The 22,686-nt window shown below is 44.6% G+C and overlaps 1 protein-coding gene across 1 annotated transcript in view; it reads right to left on the reverse strand.

Moving 5' to 3' along the window:
* LOC102436882 (astrotactin-2) overlaps nucleotides 1–22,686 on the reverse strand; it is a 483,991-nt gene that overhangs the window by 269,288 nt on the left and 192,017 nt on the right. Inside the window, exons 8-9 of the mRNA XM_023755930.1 lie at nucleotides 20,388–20,554; nucleotides 5,782–5,970 (exon numbers count right to left, since the gene is read on the reverse strand). Of these exons, the coding sequence (XP_023611698.1) occupies nucleotides 5,782–5,970; nucleotides 20,388–20,554 (356 nt within the window). The remainder of the gene's footprint in view (nucleotides 1–5,781; nucleotides 5,971–20,387; nucleotides 20,555–22,686) is intronic.

A 22,686-nucleotide genomic window follows, 5' to 3' on the forward strand; every position in this document is an offset into this window, starting at 1 on the left:
GAGATAAATTCCCTTGTGACTGTAGTATCAGCTCTGTGTCTTTTATTTTATTTTACTGTAGAGAGTAAGACGCATGCTGTTCTCTATCACTGGAGGCCTCTCCTTTAACCCTTCCATCTTTCACACCTCTCCAAACCTTTCCCCTTCTCCCTCTCCATCTCTTTAACCCTGTCCCCGGTCAACATCACTTTCATTCCTTCTGTGCTTGCCTGTCCCTGCTGCGGCCCAGACTCTCACTGAACGCCTCCTCTACTTTGGTCTCTCTCTCTATGTCTCTTCTCCTCTCCTCTTCTCTCCTCTCTCTCTCTCTCTCTGACTGTTCCCTTTATCACTCTTGCCCATCTCCATCTGTGTGTGTGTGTCTCCTAGCGTGTGCCACACCTCTCTTCTCTCTTCTCTTCTCTTCTCTTCTCTCTCTCTCTCTCTCTCTCTCTCTAACCACATCTACACACTCATCTCCCAGAGACAGGCGGCACCCTACATGTGGCTACCTGAGGACATGGCCAGGAATGGGGTCCTTCCTGCAGAATTAGGCACATGGGGGGCTTTGCCTCACACCCCTCCTTGGTTATGAATCTGACATCTCCCTAGTGCCCTTGGGTCCTCCCTCTCTGCTGAGTCTCACCACATGCTAACAAGGGCTATTGCCAAGTTATACGCATCCCTTACGACAGAACCAGTAACCAGGAAACTGGTTCAGGAGTCAGAAGCTCTAACTTTTAATGTCGAGGGGCCCCACATCAAGGTGACCACTGGGCAAGTTATAGTGGTTCCTGGGCCTCGGTGTCTCCATCTGCACCACAAGGAGTTAGTTCTGAACTGGTGAATCTTTAAATGATTGTCCAGTTCGGAAACTTGGAACCTGAGACTTTTTCTAAAGCAGAAATCCGGGATGCTCTTTTGGAGAGTCAATAGAGGATGTGAGAATGCAGACCTGTCTCCTCTCAGAGTTGCTGGGTGCAGGGATCTGGGCAGGGGCAGGGAGAACGGAGCAGAGCTGTAGGTCACACTGGAGACTCGACGGGGAGAGAGTTGGAAAGCCCAGACCAGGCAGTTGTCAGGAAAGGAGCCATATGGCAGGACAGCTGGTGGGGTGCCTGCTGGCTACTCAGGAGGGCTGGACTGGAGATTACTTGCAGGAGGGAGGGAAAGGAGGTGAGAAATGATGACTGCCTTTGATGCTGAAAAATCTGCAGGCCTGCCTTCTGGAACTTGGGGGACAAGGGAGCTACAGTGCTCCCCTAAACCCCCACAACCTGCCCGGGGCTCAGGGAGGGAGACTTGAAAGAGGTGAATTTAGACTCATCAGAACTGCCTTAGCAAGTGGCTCCAAGAGGTGATGTGGTCTGGAGATGGAAATAGTTGCAAAGAAAGTTTAAGTGAAGCCAATGATGAGAGAGCTTATGTGAAACGGGCTACTCTGATTTAATAATAGTCTAGGAAGTTCTCTAAATCTGAAGGCTGTTATCCAAAGAAAAAGAGTGGGCTGTTCACTATACTCCCCTCCAGGAGCAAATCAGGGCAGACACAGACCCTGGCTATTCAGACACCTCAAATTGAATGGTTGGGAACAATGGACAGCATGTGAGGCTGAATAAAAACGCCTCATGGGGATAAAACTGTCTGAGCCTGGAGACTCCCCTGCCAGGCTTTAAGGAGCCATGCTCTCTCCTCCTGCGCAGTCTGTTGGGAGGAGGAAGGCAATCCCTCTGGGCCATCAGGAGATCTTGATCATGGGCTAGCTCGGCAGTGACTTGCTTTGTGACCTTAGCCAAGTCCCTTCTCCATACATAAACGAAGACCCGGGGATTCCATGAAGCCATTCAAGATCTAACATCTTGCCCTGGCCAGTGTTACTTAGTGGTTAGAGCGTCAGCCTGTACACCAGAGGGTTAGGGGTACAATTCCTGGTCAAGGGCACGTACCTGGGTTGCAGGTTCAATCTCCAAATCTCCAGCCCTGGTTGGGGCACATACATGCAGGAGGCAACCAATCAATGTCTGTCTGTCTGTCTGTCTGTCTGTCTCTCTCTCTCTTTTACCTTCTCTCCCCACACCCCCTTCTCCCTCCCTTTCATTCTCTCTAAAAATCAATGGAAAAAATATCCTCACTCCTCGGGTAAGGATTGAAAAAAAGATCTAGCATCTTACTACCCAATGGACCAAGCTAATCTTCATACAAGAGAATGAGAGCTAGTGCATTTGGTCACTTATCACATGCAGCCACTCTGATGGTAGCTGTGAAAAATCAAACCACATAAAACATGCAATGTGCCTATCACAGTGCCCGGTACCTGATGCAACATCCCTTTATAAGAGGAGGCAGGAGAACTATGCTTGTCATGTGTGGGACCAGGGTTTGGAGCAGGTCTTTCTGGGGATCTGTTCTCCTGACTCTACCCTCTGCTTATCCCTGTCTGAGCTTCTTCCTGGACAGGAAAATGCCCTTATGGCTCTTTTCCCTCTTCCAACTCCTCATCCTCTGAGAAGCCGTTTATCAAGACATCGGTTGCATTTTTACACACTAATAATGAACTATCAAAAAGGTAGACTAAAAAAAAATACCCAATCCCATTTACAGCTGCATCAAAACATACAATACCTAGAAATAAACTTAACCAACAAGGTAAAAAATCTGTACACAAAAATTGTAAGACACTCCAGAAAGAAACTGAAATAGATACATACTGGTATAAATGGAGGCATATGTCAAGATCATGGATACGAAGAATTAATATCATTAACATGTCCATACCACTCAAAGCAATCTCTTGATTCAACGTAATTCCTATCAAAATACCCATGCTGTTTTTCACAGAACTAGAGCAAAGAATCCAAAAATGTATATGGAACCACAAATCATTCCTTATAATTCCTCTCAAAACGCTTCCCATGGGAACTCCTTGGAAATCACTGGCATTCCTTGGAACACCATTTTGCAAATTAAATTTTCATATATTTCTTTCAATGGCATGAAATCTGCAAGCTGGTAAATTCCTTTTTCAGCTACAAGGGACAATTTTTTTTTTCACACAGCATTATTCTATCCATCATGATTCTCAAGGTAGAGTTTCATAGATTTTATTAAAACAACAGAAAACCAGTATTGTAAAATCTCAGTGTCAAGTAATTCATCCAGATTGTCCTTAAATTTCTCCCAGAGTTTTTCCAATAAAGCAGCATTCAGCTTCTGCTTAAGCCTCTGAGTAGCAAAAAGCAATTTGCTGGGAACTGGAGGGCTTGGCTCGGCCACTAAATTGCTGTGTGGCTGCCAGTCACTCTATCACCCTTGACTGATCCTTCAACCTTACCCTTTTGCCTGCAATTGCTCACTGGGCCTTGTCCATTATACCTCACAACTATCTCCCAACATTCCTTTTTATCTTCAATATTATTCCCATCATCCTGCTTCAAGGTGGCTTCAACCACAGACACCTTATTGACCCTCCATTCCACTCCTCCTGCCCCCTCATCACAATCTACTTCAGAGGCAGCCACCACAAGGGTGGAAATTACAATGCAGTCAAGACATGCTCCCCTCCCTTAACCAGTAAGAGCCCTCCCATCTGCTATTAGAATAAAGACCAGGCCTACAAGGCTCCTGTGACCTGCCACCGATTACTGAGCTGGTTTTGCTGCATACCATCCCCCCTCATTTGCTCAGCTCCAACCTCACCAGCCTTCATTGCCTGAAGTTTTAGAGAGTTTTTCCTTCTCAGAATATATGTCTCTGCTTGAGACCTTTTCTAAGGCTAATACCTCATCTTCCAGGTATTAGTTTAATAACACATCATGTACAAAGTAGACCCCAAAGCCTTATTACTGTGTTCTAGTCCAACAGATGTGCTCCGCCCCTCTCTAAACTACACCCAACTGCATTAGATCCCACTGCCGATTGCTTTCCTGGAATCCTGTATCTTAACTTCCTAGTACCTACTGCAAATTAAGTAAATGCAGAAGATCACAATCACACACACACACACACACACACACTCACTCACTCACACACTCACACATTCACACTCACACTCACACATTCATACTCACACACACACTCACTCACACACATACACATTCACACACACACACACACACACACACAAACACAGAATACCTAAGCACCACAGGGTATGGGGCCATTTTCATCTCATTTTCCACTGTATCCCAAGTCGCCAGCATGGGACCTGGGACATATTAGGTGCTCAGAGCGCGTGCGATCACTACCTAGGTGAACGCTTTTAGGGAATTCACATTACATTTCCATTCTAGTTCTATGAAATGGGAAGCGATGAGGTGTGCTGAGCTAGAGGGCAGGGGCAGGGCTTTGGAGCCAGCCAGGCTGACATGTGAGTCCTCTCTCTCTCATTCGATGGTGACCTTTCCCTCTCTGGTGTTAACTGTTCAGGTGTGAAATGAAGGCCATGGGGCCTCCAAGGGTTTTACTGATGAAGCTAAACTGGCATTCTCCTGGCCCTCCCTCTCCCTGGAAGGGGGATGTGGGAAAGCCACTAGACATTTCCATTTCTTAGCAGGGTAAAGGGGGTGATCACAGTCCCTGCTCCCTAGGACCATGGTGAGGATGACATGACAAAATGGGTCAATGGTGCTAAGAATGCCCTCCACATGAGTTGAATTAATGTTAGTGGCCCTTCTTCTTCTTCTTCTTCTTATTATTATTATCATCATCATCATCATCATCATCATTATTACAGCTTGATATATAGTAATTCTTAATAAATAGCAGCCACTATTACCACTCCAACTACAATAACCACTATCATTAATCTGATGATGGGATAAGGATGACAATTTCTATAAGGGTGATGTTTCTTACTAGCTCTGACTTTGTTGGTAAAACCTCAAGTGGTGGGGAGAACCTGCTTTGTAATATCCTGTCACATATTCATGCAAAACTACCTAACAGTATAGTTGTTCTTTTTAAAAAAAGAGAATTTCTTATACACGGTATAGTTCTTCTCCCTCTACATCTTATGGGTCTTCAGATTCAGGCATGGATACATCCCACTCAAGGTCTTTCTTCTCCCAAGAGAACAACCTGTTACTTCAACCTTCCCAGGGGGCCTTTCTCAAAGAGACTGCATGTCCAATCCCCATATCATTTGGCCAACCCAGTCCCAGTTCTGTTTGCTCTCATAAGAGAGTAGTCTCATATTTTAGTTTCTCATGTGCCTCTGTATTGGTTAACAGGGAAATGGGTCTTTGACATATTGCTAACAAAAACATAAAGGGGTTTCTAAATAGCTTTACCGAGATTTGGTGCGTGTGTGTGTGTGTGTGTGTGTGTGCGCGCGCAGATGGAGGAGAAAGGAGAGAGAGAGGTGTTTTAAGAATGTTCAAGAAAATATTAATTCTGCGTATCTCTGGGTAATGGTAATTTTATTTTCTACTTCATTAAATGTCTTTATTTTTGAACTGCTTGACTAGACTACACAGGACACTTATTTTGTAATACACTGAAAGATTAATTAAATTTTTAAAAAACTCCATTAACTATACTTACAGGAGGATTTTAAATTAAATTGAAAATATGTGGACAGAGTTAGAAAAATGGGAGGGTGGGATGAATAAGGGCTAGCTAGGTCAGAGAAGGAACCTCATGGACTGAATTTTCTGACTTCTAACACTCATGGGCGGGCATCAGTGAGCTTGGGGAGATGCTTGCCAGTGTAAGAGGACTCGGTTCAATGGTGCCCATGGCTCCTCCCGCCCACATTTTGGGTCAATGACTCAACCAGTGAAGTGCCAAGGACGGCCCCCATACCTAAAGGTCATCTGGAAGACTTGGCCTTGGTTCACATGCTGGGTCCGGTTGTTGTAGCCATGTAGCATCTCTCCAAAGAGGGTGTCGTTGAATTTGGAGTCGGGCTTGAGGCACTTGGGGCCCTCGCAGACATCGGAGAGCATGAGGCAGGACTTCCCATCGGGCGCCAGCTTGTACTCCTCCACGCAGCTGCGTGACAGAGCAGAGCCGAGAGTTAGCGGCGTGTGGGGATGCCCCCGCAGAGGCGACCTGACACCGAGGCCTCCTTTGCCTGCAAAACAGGTCAGAGTTTAGGAATGGAGACAGCTCTTCTGGCGGGAGTCTATCTAGGGCACAGGTGTCTTGAGAGAAGCACATTAATCCTGCAAATTGGTAAATCCAAGGGAAGTCATTTGTGACATTTCAGAGGAGCCGAGGGGAAACCCAGAGTGCACATTCATGCACAAAGGAAATTTAAAAATGGTTTTCCATGAGCACACAGACTTCCAGGAGCATGACAGACCATTTCACTGGGAATCATCAACTAGCTCCTCCAACCGGAATCTATTCCCAGTGTATCTGTCGACCAAGGTGAAAGACTAGTGCAAAAACAAGGTTTTTATTACCCTTGTAGCTCAGAGGGGATTCTTCCAGGACCACGGACAGCACAGGCAGCAGCTGCCACTTCTGTTCAATTAGCAATGTTCACAGCCTCTCCTGGCCTCTAAGGACCAGTCCTGATAGCACCAGGGCCCTGGACATACCTCTGCAGCAGGGCGCGCTCCTCTATGGACCAAACAGGCAGCTGAATGGGATGTGGAAGTAATATTTGCGATGTTTGCGTTTGCAGTGGGAAAGGAATCTCTTGAGAGAGGCATGGGGAGAAGGGAGGAAGCATAAAAACCAGCCCCTGACAAACATCAACCCAGAAACGGGAATTCTTTGAGTGTCCACCTGTTCATGGTCCTTTGCTACACACAAGGGATAGAGCACACATAATAAACAAGAGCTGGACAATTGGAGAAACTGTATCAATACCATCTCTGTGTCTTTGGACCTCTCTAAGCCTTGGCAAGTCATTTGACTCTCCAATCTCCAGTTTCCTCATCTGTGAAATGGGGTAGACACTCCGACCTTCATTGACTAGGATGCTATGAGGTCCCGTGATACATTGGATGCAAAAACACCCACACAGGAACTGCAGGTAGTTAACAAGGTAATTGTAGGAATGGTGGCAATGGTGCTGTTTCTATTTATTGAGCACATAAGATCCACTGGGTACTTTGCATATCAATATTCGATCATGAAAAAAAAAAGTAGTATCATCATTCCTGCCTTACAAAGAAGCAAAATGAGGAGCCAAGAAATAAAGCATGTCACACCAAAAGTGGCAAAGCTGGCAATCAAATGCAGGTCTCTTCCAACCAATGTGCAGTGGGAAGGTCCGGAAGAAGGCGTGTCCTGGTGCCCTGGTCATGTCTATTTCCCTTTCTGCTTGCCTGTGTTACATGTAAGCAATTAACCTTCAATAAAGTTGCAGTACAGCTAAAGCAAGTTCTAGAAACATGCAGAGTATATAATAAGGACTTGAAAAAGTGTAAATCCATGTATGCCAGGAACTTCCCAGCAAATATGAGAAATGATTTACACACTCATGATTAAGTACACTTTTGTTGTAAATGATTTAATATTACAGAGCAAAATGTGGAAATTCCTCATTTCCCACGCCACATATATTTTACTTCCTGTTCTAGCGGTCATCATTGTTAACTATTATGTATTCTTCCAAAGTTTTATCAGTGCATTTAAAGATACACATTAAATATAATTTATATATAAGTATCCCCTCAAAATGTATACATACTTTAACAGATAATCTATTACATTTTGAAAAAGAAATGTAATTTAATAAGCACCGCCTTTGTAATTATTCAAAGTGTGAATACATTTTTGGGGACACCCGTGTGTGTGTGTGTATGTGTATATGTGTTGTGAGACACGCATTTGTACCTAATACTATTTCTTAAAGATCTTTTCAAATCTGTATTCATAGAGATCTTTTTAATAGTTATTTGGCATGGCACATTATAAATGTACCAGAATGCTTTTAACTAATCTTTATTGATGGGCATTTTGGTTGTTTATAGCTGTTTGCTATTACAAACGGCACCATAATAAAGATCATTGTACATATATCACTGCACGTGTGTGCATTTCTGTAAGAGAGATTTCTAGAAGAGGATTGCTGGGTCAATGTTTTAGGAATTTTAAAATTTTGATAGATCTTCTAAATGACTGTCCTCAGAGACTCTACGAGCTTACAATCGGTCCGTGATGAATGAGAGCGCCCATTGCCCACATTTTTCATGTTCATTACTGCCGATCTGGGATGGGGGAAAATAGTGTACTTTTGTTGGGATTTGCATTTCCTGATGACTGGTGAGGTCCACTATCTTTTCATGCCATGGTCTGTGTATTTCTTCGTCTGCAGATTGTCCGACCATATGCGTTGACCATTTTTCTATTGGAATTCTTACCCTTTTCCTTACTGACTTGTAGATGTTTTGCCTATTTTGTGAATAGTGACCCTTCTCCTTCCATATATATTGACATTTTCTTCCAGTCTGTATTTGTATTTTAATCTTGCTTTTAAGATCTTATACCCTCTCTATCCTGGCTGGTCCTTTATTGCTTCTGAATTTTGTGCAATGCTCAGGAAGCCACACAATGACAAAACATCTTCCTTTATATTCTTCTAATATATATAGTTTTTACCTCTCTAGCTCTTTAATCGATGTGGAATTAAATTTTGTGCATGGTAGAAGTGGTTATTTTGACTCATTTTTATAATGAGTACTAATGACCTGAAGGTCCTTGCTTTCACTACTTTGAAATGCTGTTTTGTCATATACTACATCCCTATGTATACCATGTATACACGATTGGAGTTTTCCCTATTGAATGATCTGGATATTCCTGCAATAATTCTACTCCAGTCTCATCACTATGGCTCTATACTGTGGTCTGGATATAGTAAAGTAAGTCCCCTCCCCATCACGAACACAAATTTTCTATTCAAAATGTTCCCATTATTCTCACTCATTTTCCCCTTCAGATGAATTCTGGAGTTGGCTTGTGAAGTTCCATATAAAACCCAAGTGGAATTTGGGGTGGTACTGCATTGAATTTGTAGACTACCTTGGGGGAAGGTTTAAATATTTTTTTCCCCTTTCAGAAGTATATAGTAAGAGCCAACTGTGTGCTGGGCACTGCTGACCACTGTGGCAGGGGTGGTGTCACACGCTGGGTCCTCTTCCTGGACCTGAGCTGTAGACAGAGGTTCTGAGATGCCCTTGTAGCTGGGCTGGAGGGACCCTGTGACAGGACAGGGAAGGACGGCATCTGTGCTGAAAGGGCTCATGCCATGGCCAGACCCGGCTCTGTTTCTCAGCCCTCTCCTCTCTCGCCACGGCCAGCCTGCATCCAGACGCGGAGTACTGGATGGAAGCAGGCTGCCCATTCACAATGGACCTCGCATGAACAATGCATAAAATCTTGTGTGTGAGCTTCCCTTTGGAGGACCATTTGGGAGAGCAACATAGCTTCTCTTATCCTAGCTGACTGATACAGCATCTTCACAGTTGTGAGTCTTCTAAATCTAGTTTGCATCTCCATTTATCAAATGTCCCTTTAAACCCTTCACTGAATGTATTGCTATTTGATCACAACAGTCTTGCACATCTCTTGTGAGTGTGCGTGGGGGGATCCTTCACAGGTATTTGTGTGATGCACTATGCTCTAGAGCAGCGGTTCTCAACCTGTGGGTCGCGATCCCTTTGGGGGTCGAACGACCCTTTCACAGGGGTCGCCTAAGACTATCGGAAAACACATATATAATTACATATTGTTTTTGTGATTAATCACTATGCTTTAATTATGTTCAATTTGTAACAATGAAATTGGGTGTCACCACAACGTGAGGAACTGTATTAAAGGGTCGCAGCATGAGGAAGGTTGAGAACCACTGCTCTAGAGGTTACAAACACGCATCTTGGATCCAGACCACTGGAGTATAAATCCTGATTCCCTTCCTTACTGTGTGACCTTGGAAAAAATGCTTAACCTCTCTGGACTTCCTTTGTTTACCTATAAAGAAGCCCCCACCTTATCGCGCCACTGTTAGGAAATGATTCGTGTTTGGAATATAGTGTGAAACACACAACTCCCATTACTACAGTCTTCTCCACCTCGGGAGTAGGATCGGTTTTCCTCTTATGTTTTCCCTTATATTTTCCCGTGTTATTGCTGATGTTGAGGAGAGCTAGTACTGATTTTCATATATTGATTTTTCATCAGACCACATAAGGAACTCATCAGCTCTAATATGTGGACAGATTTTTCGGGATGGAGGACTTTATATTTGCCCAGTTTGGGTCTGAGGATAATGTGAGCATGTGGACTATATTAGAACATTGTCCTTTCCTTTCTCTGCGTAGCTTTTATAAGATACGATGTGGTGGGACCTGCCTATAATCCCCTGGGCTTGATGTCTTCTTTTCCACTGTAGCTCTTTAAGCTCTCTTATCAGTTTATTTTATATTATCTGTCAATTTAGATTTTCCACACCATCGTGACTCTAACTTGGTAATTTATATTTTCTAAGAAAATATTGCATTTTATCAAGACTCAAATTTATTGGTCTATAGTCATACACAGTATTCTCATTAGATGTGTTTTATCTTCTGTGCTTCCATGGTGATGTCCCTAGCTCGTTCCTAATGTGCTTATTTGTGTTTCTGTCTCACTCTCCTTTGAACGGGCTTTTTTCATTTTATTGATGGGGCTCCTTTTATTTTTTTTCCTATTTTATTTATTTCGGCTTTTATTTGTATTAATTCCTTCCTACTGCTGTCTTTGACTTTGCTTCAGGATTCTTTTTTATGGTCTCTTGAGCTGAAGGCTTCACTTGCTTGGTTTCAAGCTTTCTTGCTTCTTGATAAATGCCATAGGCTCCCAAGTATGACATTGCCACGCCCTGCATGAGTTCGAAATGCAGCTTTCCAGCTCCCGCTCCTTTCTCAAGAGGCGGGGATTCCAATTTGTGTTTTTCCTTATCCGGGTGTTACGCTGAGGGTTGTCTTTCTGTAACTCTCAAGTAGTTAGATTCACTTGCTAGCTAGAGTGTTCTTAATACAAAATAGCATTGCCTTCTAGTCTAAGAATGTACCACGTACAATTTCAACGTTGAATTTATTGAGATTTCATGCCTCCTAACTTAAGGATGACATAGGTGTCAAGTTCACAAGTATGTGTGATCTAATTAAATTTGACTTTAATAGAGGCTGCACCACCTAGCAGCTATAGGACCCTGAGGAACTCAGTAAGCTTCCTTAGGCCTCAGTGTCAGAATCTATTAAATGGGGTAACACTAATCGGTATCACAGAGCTGATGTGAGGATTAGAGATAACTTACACAAAGGAGACAATAGCGTCCATCCTGTAGGAGCCAGGGAATGCATCAGGCATTGTGACTGCCATCATGAGTGTTACTGTGACTGTGCTGTTATTACCTACGATTGTTATATGATCTATTAGCCCCCTGACACTTCTCAGGGAATGTACACTTATTTCCAGTGGTTCTTGGGTCCCAGTTTCTGACGTTTTTCTAGATCTAGATTTTTTAAAAGTTTATCTTTATTGTTGAAAGTATTATAGATGTCCCCCTTTTCCCCCATTGACCCCTTCTAGCCTGCACCACCCACCCCCAAGATCTAGATTTCTTAAAGTCTGCGGAGCTGCCCTTCTTTGACTCTTCTTTTTTTAAAAAAAATATTCAAATTACATAATTGGGAACTTTTATGGGCCATTCATTGAAAATAAATCATATATATATATATATATATATGAATATATAAATCTGTACACATATAATTACATATAAGTTACATGTATACATTATACACATATATGGATGCACACACACAATACACATCACATATGCAAAGCTTAGCCCTAGATTCCCGATTCCAGAGCCTAATTTTTTTTCTATATATGACCTGCTTTGCTCCTTATTACAACCTGTAGTAGAGAGAATAATAGTCCACAAAGTGATCCGTGTCCTAATCCGAAGAACCTGTGAATATGTTAACTTCTATGGCAGAAGGGATTTTGCAGATATGATTAAGAATTTTTGAGATGGGAAGATTATCCTGAATTATCTTGTGAGCTCAATGTAATCACAGGGGCCTTATGAGAGCTTCCGAGGTAGACAAGAGTGCCCCAGACAGAGAATGAGATACAGAGAGAGAGAGAGGAGAGAGAGAGAGAGAGAGAGAGAGAGAGAGAGGAGAGAGTCTCTGGCCTTGAAGTCTTGCCAATGCCTAGATTTTAGGCATCCTGACTGCCACAACTGTATAATAATAAATTTGTGTTGTTTCAAGCCATTAAGTTTGTGGAAAATTTTTGCAGTCATTAGGAAAGTAATGCATAACCATCACAGGGCAGTACAGCTCCCAATTTCAAATAAGGAAACTGGCTAGAGACTCTATGCGATTTGCCGCCCATGGAGCTATCAATGCCTTGTCAATAATGGTGGAAGGAAGTTAACCTTGGAGTTAACAGGGTGTGGGCATATGACTGTGTGTGTGTGTGTGTGTGTGTGTGTGTGTGCACGCGCGCGCTTTTAGCCAATTACAACTGTAGTTTCATGGTGGTTTTCTTTTGCCTGGGGTGGGAAAGAGCTGTGGCTCAGTAGGAGAGGGAGGAGGGGGGATGAAAAGCCTGGGGTAGTTAGTAAGCCCCTAAGACAGTGATGGCGAACCTATGACACGCATGTCAGAGGTGACACGTGAACTCATTTTTTTGGTTGATTTTTCTTTGTTAAATGGCATTTAAATATATAAAATAAATATCAAAAATATAAATCTTTGTTTTACTATGGTTGCAAATATCAAAAAAATTCTATACGTGACACGGCACCAGAGTTAAGTTGGGGTTTTTCAAAATGCTGACACGCCGAGCTCAAAAGGTTCACCATCACTGCCCTAAGAGATGCAGGAAAAAAACAAAATAGGGACTCATCAAGACCAACCTTCTTCTCAGTTGTGAAATGTGGGCAACTCTCTCCCTCAAGCCCCCCTAGGGCACAAGAGGATTTATGCAAAGGTCTGTTTAGTCGCTGGTTTCTTTTTTTGTTAATTTTATTTTTGTACCAAATGACATAAATATAGAGCTCCTTTAGAGCTCTGTCGTCTGGGAGATTTTCTTACAGAAATGCTCCAGAGTGTTTGTTGGCTCACAGGAAACCTGCCAATATCTGCATGAAACTATTTATACACATGCCAAAAGGAAAAACATAAAGTACAAAGATACAGACTGGGCACTTGAGCCAAAGGCAACACATGTGCTACCCTTAACATACCCATCACATTACAGAGAACAGAACTAGAGAGGACTTCTGAGGCCGCACCATAAAGCTGTGGAAGAAAAGGGGCCACAGGCTAACCTGGCTACTTCAGGGAAGGCCTGCATGGCGGCCTTGCAAACTCAAGGGACCTAAAGTAACCACAAAGGATGGTCTGAATTTAAAACCTTTAATTAAAAAGCAGTTTGTAGTGTGTAGTCAAGTCCAAGGCTAGTATCTTCCCTGATAAAAATAAACTTTGATCTTTACTGAGCCTATTGTCTTTTTGCATCTAAGATAACATGCCTGAGGGATGTCAGTGTAACTTGTAAGTTCCCCCTTTCCCCTTTTTTCCAGATCCCCTAGCACAACTAATGGCACCAGGGCATAAACCACAAACTCCTCATTGTTATTGTTAGTGCCAGTGTTAATTGTCTACTGCAGGGGTCCTCAAACTTTTTAAACAGGGGGCCAGTTCACTGTCCCTCAGACCATTGGAGGGACGGACTATAGTTTAAAAAAAATCTATGAACAAATTCCTATGCACACTGCACATATCTTATTTTGAAGTAAAAAAACAAAATGGGAACAAATACAATATTTGTATTTGCATGTGGCCCGCGGGCTGTAGTTTGAGGACCCCTGGTCTACTGTTAACTATCCTGTGCCCACCTATATAAAAGAAGCATGTGTCTATCATTTTACTTTTTATCCAATCCTAGAGGTTTGTTGCCCGTGCTCCCCTCCCTCGCCCCTCGCTTGCTTTGCTTTCTCCGCCTCCCTAATCTATCACCAATGGATTTCATGTAACCCACTTACATCTCCTCTTTGGACGGAATTTATAAAACTAAGTGAAAAGCTGCCATTTTCCGGAGTACTATCTCAATATGTTGAGATTCTGCTTCCCGGCAATTGTCGACAGTTTGGCTCAAATAAACTCACAAAAATCCTTTACAGGTTTTAAAGTTGTTTTTTGTTTGTTTTGTTTTGTTTTTATGTTAGCAAAACTTTACTTGTGTTTAGGCAAGAGCACGCTTTCCTTAAGCCTTGTAGCAACATCACAACATGGGCACTCTCACTGCAACCTTGCCTCCAAGACCCCATGAACATTTTAGAAACGCCAGGGCCTTGCCATGGATCTTCTTACTCCAGATCTAGTACCGGTTCCACTTCAGCACAAACAACTTCTTCCAATCTGCTTGTTTTTCAAAGAGAAAACTGGGACCTACAGAGAGTGGCATTCATACAAATTCTCACAGCAGAGTATTTATTTATTGGTTCATGTAGTATTTGCTCTCTCATTCATCCCTCAATGGTTTATGGAAGCAATGAATTACTTATTGAAATGCCTAGATTAGAAACTACTGATTTTTAAACAGGGAAGGGAGTCAGATACTAGAAAAAATAAGAATAGAGGAAAGTGAAGGGTAAGAAGAACTCAAGGAACTGCACATCATATAGATGTGGGCCATTGTTAGGGATGGAGGTGAGCATTCCACTGCCAGGCAAGAGAGGAGGAGAGGCTTCTGAGCTCTCCTGGGCTGACACCTGTGAGAAAATCCCACCTGGGTCAGCAGGACAGGACCTTCTGTGACCTAGGGGGTGTGGCCACCTACCACATGCACCCCACTAACCAATGTTGCAGGAGTCTTTCTCATGAAAGGATCATCCCAATGTTACCCAAAATGAAGTTTAGTGAAACTCTTCTCAGGCAAGGTGCTATCTGAAGACTTCACTCATGGTAAAAACTTAGAGTTCTAAAATAGCCATTTTGAAAGTAATGTACTCAAGGGTATTCTTTAGAAAAGAAGGAAGGAGGGAAATGGAAGAAAAGGGAAGGGAAAGGAAAAAAAGAAACATAATTTCATGGAGAACTTTGGGCTAAATTATATAACATATTGTAGTTACGCTAAGACCCCCTCCCAAACTTTAAGAAACTCTAGTATTTCAACAAACACTAAAAAAGAAAGAAAACATCACTAATTAAATTTGTCAAAATAATCATGTAAAATATATCATAATTTCAAATATATTAAAATGTGGAAAACATGGGAACTTTAGAACCAAAGAAATATATGTCCCATCACTGCAGGACTTGTCAGAGCCTTTACTACCCCCAGGTGCACTGTGAACTTCCAAGAGGCAGTGTCAGAGTGCAGTCTTCCCCACATGCGCTTGGTCACCAAGCTTCCTTTTTTATCTTTAAGCAGCTCATGGAACTAATGACACACAAAACCCACATTGGAAAACCCCTATCTCAACAAATGGATGGACTTGGTACACGTTTACCAGGTGTCTGTGAATATGTCCTACACCTGAGCCTTTCAAAATATTTCAAACAGCGGAGAACGCAAGGTTGTAAAGTTTCATGAGAACATGGCATGTGGATGTTCTATGTTAACTATGAGAGGTTAACTGTTGTGTTCACTATGAGAGGTTAACTGTCCTATGTTAACTGTGAGAGGTTTAAATTCCACATCCTTCAATCAGAAGTCACGTCTAACCCAAAAGTTGGAGACCACCATAAAGCAAGTGCTCCGCACCCCTGCATCCAGTTACTAAGAGTCATGTTCAAATCGCTGTCTCCATTCTCGGCTTTCTGCTATTAGAGCAGGCTTAGCTTCGACGATGAAAATAAACAGCTTCCGGTTAACGACGTGTATAAAACACATGTATTTATCTCCTCTCCCTCCTAAAATCACTTCAAAATGACATTAAACAGAGATAAGCTAGTAAGGACTATTTGAGGATGGACATGCTCTGGGAACCCATGTTTTTAAAGTACATTTTCATTACATGTTTAATTAAATTACAGTTAAACACATTAAACATTCAAATTAGAAGACAGAAGCTAGGGATACTGTCTCTCTTCACCTCTTCACTGCCTGTGAGGCCTCCAGTTACCTCCTCTAAAGGATCGAAGTAACGCTGACACTTAAGAAATGTTGGTGACGTTCCTTCTATAGGCATATAGCAATGGTCGGCAAACTCATTAGTCAACAGAGCCAAATATCAACAGTACAACGATTGAAGTTTCATTTGAGAGCCAAATTTTTTAAACTATACAGGTAGTTTGCTTCTTTGTAGCCATGTCAAACAGGGCACCTAAAAAAATGTTTCATTTTATAATAATAAAGCCACCAACACAAAATAATTACAATTCTTAAATTGATGACAAAAATACCTGTAAGATTTGCAGCTGGTTGGAAAAATACAGGTAACTTTATGCTTCGAGTAGGTACTTTCGTTACCCGCGTGAGATTTGTGGACACGACTAGTACTAACCACTGCACTGAGACTGCTGACTGACTGGCTCACTCAACTCGTGCATGAATCGCGCTTGCCTCCCCCGAGCTGCGTCTCCCGTTGCCCGAGTGACGGACACCCCCCCCCCACTTCTTCTAACGCCACTTCTTCAAAATAGACTCACCCAGGCCGAAAACCAACTTCTGCGCATGGGCCATGAAGTTTCAAACGCACTGTACATGCGCGCCCGCACGTGGTATTTTGTGGAAGAGCCACACTCAAGGGGCCAAAGAGCCGCATGTGGCTCGCAAGCCATGGTTTGCCGACCACTGGCACATAGGAAACAGCTTTCTTATCGCATTAAGTCAGGAAAAGATGTGTACCCTCTGGGAGGAAAAGCAAAAACACACAACCTTTCTTTTCTCAAGCAAGGACAACTACATAATCAGGTAGGTGTGGGTTGTTTTCCCCCTGTTCACTTGGGTTGCCAAGAAGCACAGAGCTAAATGTATAGACACGCTCCCATTTCAGGCTCCTGAAATCTTATTCTCCCTCACCCTTTCTCTCCTCACTCTGATAGGCCCTATCTTTATATTATATAGGTTGGATCTACGTGGATAATATTAAACCCTCTTGGAAGAATGCACAGTATATACTGTACATACACACACACAGCAAACATGGTTGCTAGGTAACTTGCCAAGGTCTTAGAGGAAAGTAACGTTCCTTCACCTATAATATTTCATTGTAAATGCCTTCGCTTAGCATCCAATGACCTTATCCACCTATCTCAAAATCACTGGCTGCTCTCTACCATCAGGTACCTGTGTTCCATCAACATCCATCAGGACCAAGGCTCAGCCACCTGTCCCCAGGGTCCCCTTTGTCCCTGGTAGGCACAGACTTGTGCTCCATACTTCTTTGCATTCTCAGCGTCCCAGGAAAGACTGAGCACAGAGTAGGTGCAACACATCTTAGGTAGATGAATTCCTAGTTCAACAATTACGGTTTGGAAGAAGTCTTTGGGCCAAGCAATGGGAAATGACAATGGGGACGCACAGGTGACTAAGGCCCAGTCTGCTCACCAGGTGTTCCCTGTGTGACTGGGACCAGACAGGAAAGCAGGCAAGTAAACAGAGCAGTGGGGCTACCACAGGGAGAAGCACAAGGTGGGGGGGGGGCACTAAGTGACCCCAGAGAAAGGATTCTTGGCTCACTTTGGAGGAACTTGGCCTGACTAGGGGCTCAGAACCAGGGCAGCTAGCCAGAGGTCCCATCTGCAAGAGGTGTCAAAATTTCACGGAATGACTTAGAATTTAAGGCCAAATGTAAATGCATCTCTCCTTTGCAAGAGGGTCTTGAAGGTAGAAATAAAAAATACAAAGCAAAATAAGACAATAAAAAGTCTTGCTTTGCATACCCTAACCCTACTCAGTAATTACTGAGCCAATATTTAAATAGTATCCCCTTGAAAAGAGGAGGTATATTACCCAGCCCAGGACAATTGCACCTCCAACCCCTGCACCTCCCACCTCTGCACCCCTCAGCCCTGCACCCCTGCGGGGCTCAGAGAAGTTTTGCTGGGGAAGGTGACACAGCTGTCCAAGGTAAAGAGACACACAAATGGTGAGGGCACAGAGAGGAGGGGAGAGGCCGAGGGAGCAACGTTATCAAAACACCAGAAGCTGAGGCCGGGAGACCTCATTCAGGAGGGGGAATGGCTAGAAATGCTGCTGGGAAGGCCGGACTGGGAACAACCTCCCTAGCCCTGTTAGCTAAGGAACTCCGCTTAGCAATATGTTTTTTAATGCTGACAGTATCACAGATGTCTCCATTTCCACCTCTTATCACTGTCCTCCTTTGCCCCACTCCACCCCATCCCCATCCCCCCCCAGGCCTTCATCAGAGAGCACCTACTATGTGTCAGGTCACCCAGCAAAGATGTGGGCACTACGATACTAGCCACATGACCCTGGGCACAATCCCTAACCTTGATTGAGTTTCATTAAATGTAAAGGACCTGCACTCTTCACAACCATCCTCATAGTGAGGTCGATATTATGAAAACTTTAGAGCTGAGGAAAGGGGTCTGAGAGATGCAGAGGTGGAGAGCTAGGACCAGAACCCAACCTGTCGGTCCCCCTTGACCACTGCCCTGTGCTGTGGGTAGCTGCGACCTCAAAATCCACAGGTGCTGTCGCTGCGCGGTTACTGTTGTTATTTGCAACAGAAGGACACCTCCCCCGAAGTGCACAGGGGGAAAATAACAATGATAGAACACGACTGATTCTGTATTCAGCCTCGGATTGGAGCCCATGCATAATTTACTCCACTAGCTCTGCAGTCACTTAAGGGCGGGAGAGCCTGCTATAAATTCAGGTCTGCATACAGTAATTTATTTCTTATTTATTTTACTGACACATATCCAGGCCTCAGGTGAGCTCCCCCAACCCCTGCTGCAAGGCACCTGCAGCTCAGGTGGCACGGGGGCCGAGAGGGCGGCCCTGAAAATAAGCCCCACGATGAAAACCGGACCCCACAGATTAGAACCAGGCAAGGAAATTAATTTTCTCTTGAACCGAGATGAAACGCATAGCCACTCCTCCACCCCCTTTTCCATAACACGCGAGGCTGAAAAGGTCGTTCTGTGCCTTTATCCTCCGTTGCTGTCTAGTGATGCACTGAGCGTGCCTCAATGACTAACCTTCTCACTGACCACGGGATTATTTTTCTGAATCACAGAATGTCAAAAGGTGAGGAGGTTTTCTAATATGAAGACCTCATCAGAAAGGGAACAACGAGAGGGAAAAAGGCTGCCACTTTCTTGAGTGATTGCTGAGGACCAACCAGCATGCTAGATGCTATGTATGACGGGGTAACAACCACTGAGTCCTCAATGTAGGAATCGTTGTCCAAATGTCTCATTTCACAGGTGGTCAAACTGTGGCCCAGAGAGGGAAAGTGACTTGTCTCAGGCCACTCAGCAAGTCGGTAGGCGTGTGCCCCTTCTTTCCGTCTCAGACTAAATAAAAAACTCCCCACGTTCTTAGCTTTTGTCTGCATGGCTCCCTTTCCGTCTCCCCGCCCCGTTAACCATCCCTATAGACAAGGGCACTAGGGCAGAGAGAGGCGAAGCCCTGCACCTGGCACTGCTACCTTCCTACAGACACAATCGTTGGAACCTGGGCCAAGCCCATGCTCGTAACACCACACCTGCTGATTTCTTAGTGCCACCCCCATGGTGCCTGCACTTGTCTCCTAACTGCACTACCAGGCTTGCAGAGGGATGCAGAAGGGGCAGGAGGCTTCTGCACCAACGAATCCTGACCCTAGGATACAGGCTGGCCATGGATCACATTTATTGTAATTATTAAGTAACTAGAGGCCCAGTGCACGAAATTCGTGAACCTGTGTGTGTGTGTGTGTGTGTGTGTGTGTGTGTGTGTCACAATTACGGTTTGGAAGTGCAGAGGTTATGTACACTCTTGCCTTCTACCTCTTGGGCTGCAGAGGCGGGAGAGGCTCCCTCCGCTGCCTCTGCACTCGCCAGCCGTGAGCCCGGCTCAGGGCTTCTGGCTAAGCAGAGTTCCCCCTGTGGGAGTGCACTGACCACCAGGGAGCAGCTCCTGTATTGAGCGTCTGCCCCATGGTGGTCAGTGTGCGTCATAGCAACCAGTTGTTCTGCTGTTCAGTCGATTTGCATATTGGCCTTTTATTATATAGGATTATTTATGCTTCCTCCTAATAAATTGAAGACTGAGCACAGAGTAGGTGCAACAAATCTTAGGTAGATGAATTCCTAGTTCAACAATTACGGTTTGGAAGTGCAGAGGTTATGTACACTCTTGCCTTCTACCTCTTGGGCTGCAAGAGCAGGAGGCAGAAGGTCGGGCCCGGCCTGGCCAAGCTGTCTTTCCAGACCTTGGCTCCGTATCCCCTGCCCCTGGGAAGGGAGTGGCTGGGCCTGGGCAACACTCACCCGCAGAACATGAAGATGGTGCTGGAGGTGGCATCGTAGGGCAGAGGCAGGGCCTGCTGCAGGCACAGCTGCTCGCAGCCGCCGTTGAAGCCGTCAGAGCAGTCAATGCCTTTGGAGTGGTCGTAGCAGCCGGAGCCGTCCTTCATGGGCCGTAGCTCCTCGGGACACTGCCCAGAGAGAGAGAGTGACAGGGAGTTACGGCCGAGGCGGCGGCAGGTCCCATCACACCCTTTCCTCCCACCTTCTGAAAAGGTACATGAAGTTCCCTTTGGCCAACGATAGCTGTGTGGCCTTGGTCAAGTCCCTGCACCTCTCTGAACCTCGGTGTGCCCACCTGTACAATGGGACTTTTGCCAGTATCTGCCTTGTAGAATTGTGAGAATGAAGAGAGATAATGTCCCCGAAGTGCCTAGCGTGGGGTGGCTCATGGGCTAACCACACGACAAATGTTAGCTGCTATTAGTATTGACATTGCTGGGAACATCATCACCATCATGCTTATTGTAATTGTGAAATTAGGTCTGCTGCTATAAAGGTCATTTAGAGAGGCAGCCGGATGCAATTTAAAGAGCTTCTACCCAGTATGAGTTTCTATTCAAGCTCATCCCCGTCTCCCCATGTGATCCAGGGCAAGATACTCACCCTCTCTGAGCCTTAACTTCCTCATCTGTTAAATGGGCTGAAGGTGGATCATGAAGATGTATACTTTACTTCAAAATTTGGTACCACCTTGGTACTCATCAAATGTGAGTTCTCTTCCTTCCTGCCTTATATCTGCCACTTCTCCACCGTTGTGCTCGGAGCCCTAAAGGAGATGCCTGCATACTCCCATCAGGAGGCCTTCTAACCAACTTGCTGGTCTCCAGCCTGCTCTCCTCACACCGCCCTCTGAATGGCCATTGGAGTGATATTTCTAAATAGCATCACTTTCCAGCTTAAATAAAAGAATGATTTTTAAGTGACCACAATAACCTGAATCTTCCTTAAGCCGACAGTCCAGGTCCTGGACCCAGCCACGTGCACGTTCCTCCACATCGCCCAACGGGTGCCCTCTGGACCCCAACAAACCTCAACGATCCAACCCTGAGTGGCTCAGACAAATGCTCTTGTTGGTGGGCCTGGCGCCTGCAAAGTGCGCTGTGAACGCAAGATCTTGTGCTGAAGGGACAACTGGCTATTTCACTTAGTTCTCCGCCCTTTGAGGAGGCTGAGCTCATCTCCACTCCAGCAGCTGGAGGAGCCGTTGCAACTCTCCTGTGTGCGGGAGAGACGGCGAGGCACTAAGTTTTCATTTCAGTCATCCTGCTGGCATTTCCTGTCCACAAAGATGAACCCGCAGGGCCCAGCCCTCCCCATCCATCACTGAACACAGCTGATTAAAACGCCTCCCCTCCCCGGTGTACTCCCCCCTCCCAACCAGCTCCCCGGTGCCTTCACTCTGAACAGCATCAATAACAATACACACACACACACACACACACACACAAAGATTAATTTACAAAAACCACAGCAGCAAACAAAAGGTCAGCCCTCCTGGAAATTAAATTTTGCTTAAGAAGGATTCATAATTACAGATGCAGGACGGAGTTCTTCGAGACATTTGAGACTGGCGCCAGGAAGGACGACGGAGAAAGTAGGTTATAAATGGCCTTTGTCAAACTGCAGAAAGGTTATAAGACTGGCCACATTTTGTGCTTAAGAAGAAAAATCAATTTTCCATGTGAGCAAAGTGCTGTACATATTAATACGAGCTCAGAGGAAGCCTCTGCTTGTCTGGGAACACTTGCTGGTAGACATGAGGGCACCTGGTCAAGGGGTCATTTAGAGCCACTGGCTGGTCATGGGGCTGGGTCTGTCTGTCTGTCTGTCTGTCTGTCCAGACACTCACGGATGTAATTTGGATGGAATGACTGACCTTCTTACCAGGTGACGAGAGATATCTGGGGCAGGATATTATAGTTCTCATTCCCTGCGTACACCCTACCACTTTTGTCTTTTCAAAAAGAATGTTCTATAAGCCAGGTATATTCTAAACACGTTACCCATTTTTACTTAGTTAATCTTTCTAGCAAACCTGTGAGGTAGTGTGGTGCTCCCAAAGGTATGTCCCTGTCCTACCCCCTGGGAACTGTGAATGTTACTTCTATGGTACAGTTTTTGCAGGTGTGATATAATTAAGGCCCGTGAGATGAGGAGGTCACCCTGGATTAGCCAGGTAGGTCTGAAGGCCGTCACCAATGTCCTTATGAGAGAGGCACAGAGAGATCACACACACAGAGGAGAGACTACGTGGAGGCAG

The sequence above is a fragment of the Myotis lucifugus genome, unplaced genomic scaffold (genome assembly GCF_000147115.1).
Source record: "Myotis lucifugus unplaced genomic scaffold, Myoluc2.0 scaffold_87, whole genome shotgun sequence".
In the NCBI taxonomy this organism is placed as follows: domain Eukaryota; kingdom Metazoa; phylum Chordata; class Mammalia; order Chiroptera; family Vespertilionidae; genus Myotis; species Myotis lucifugus.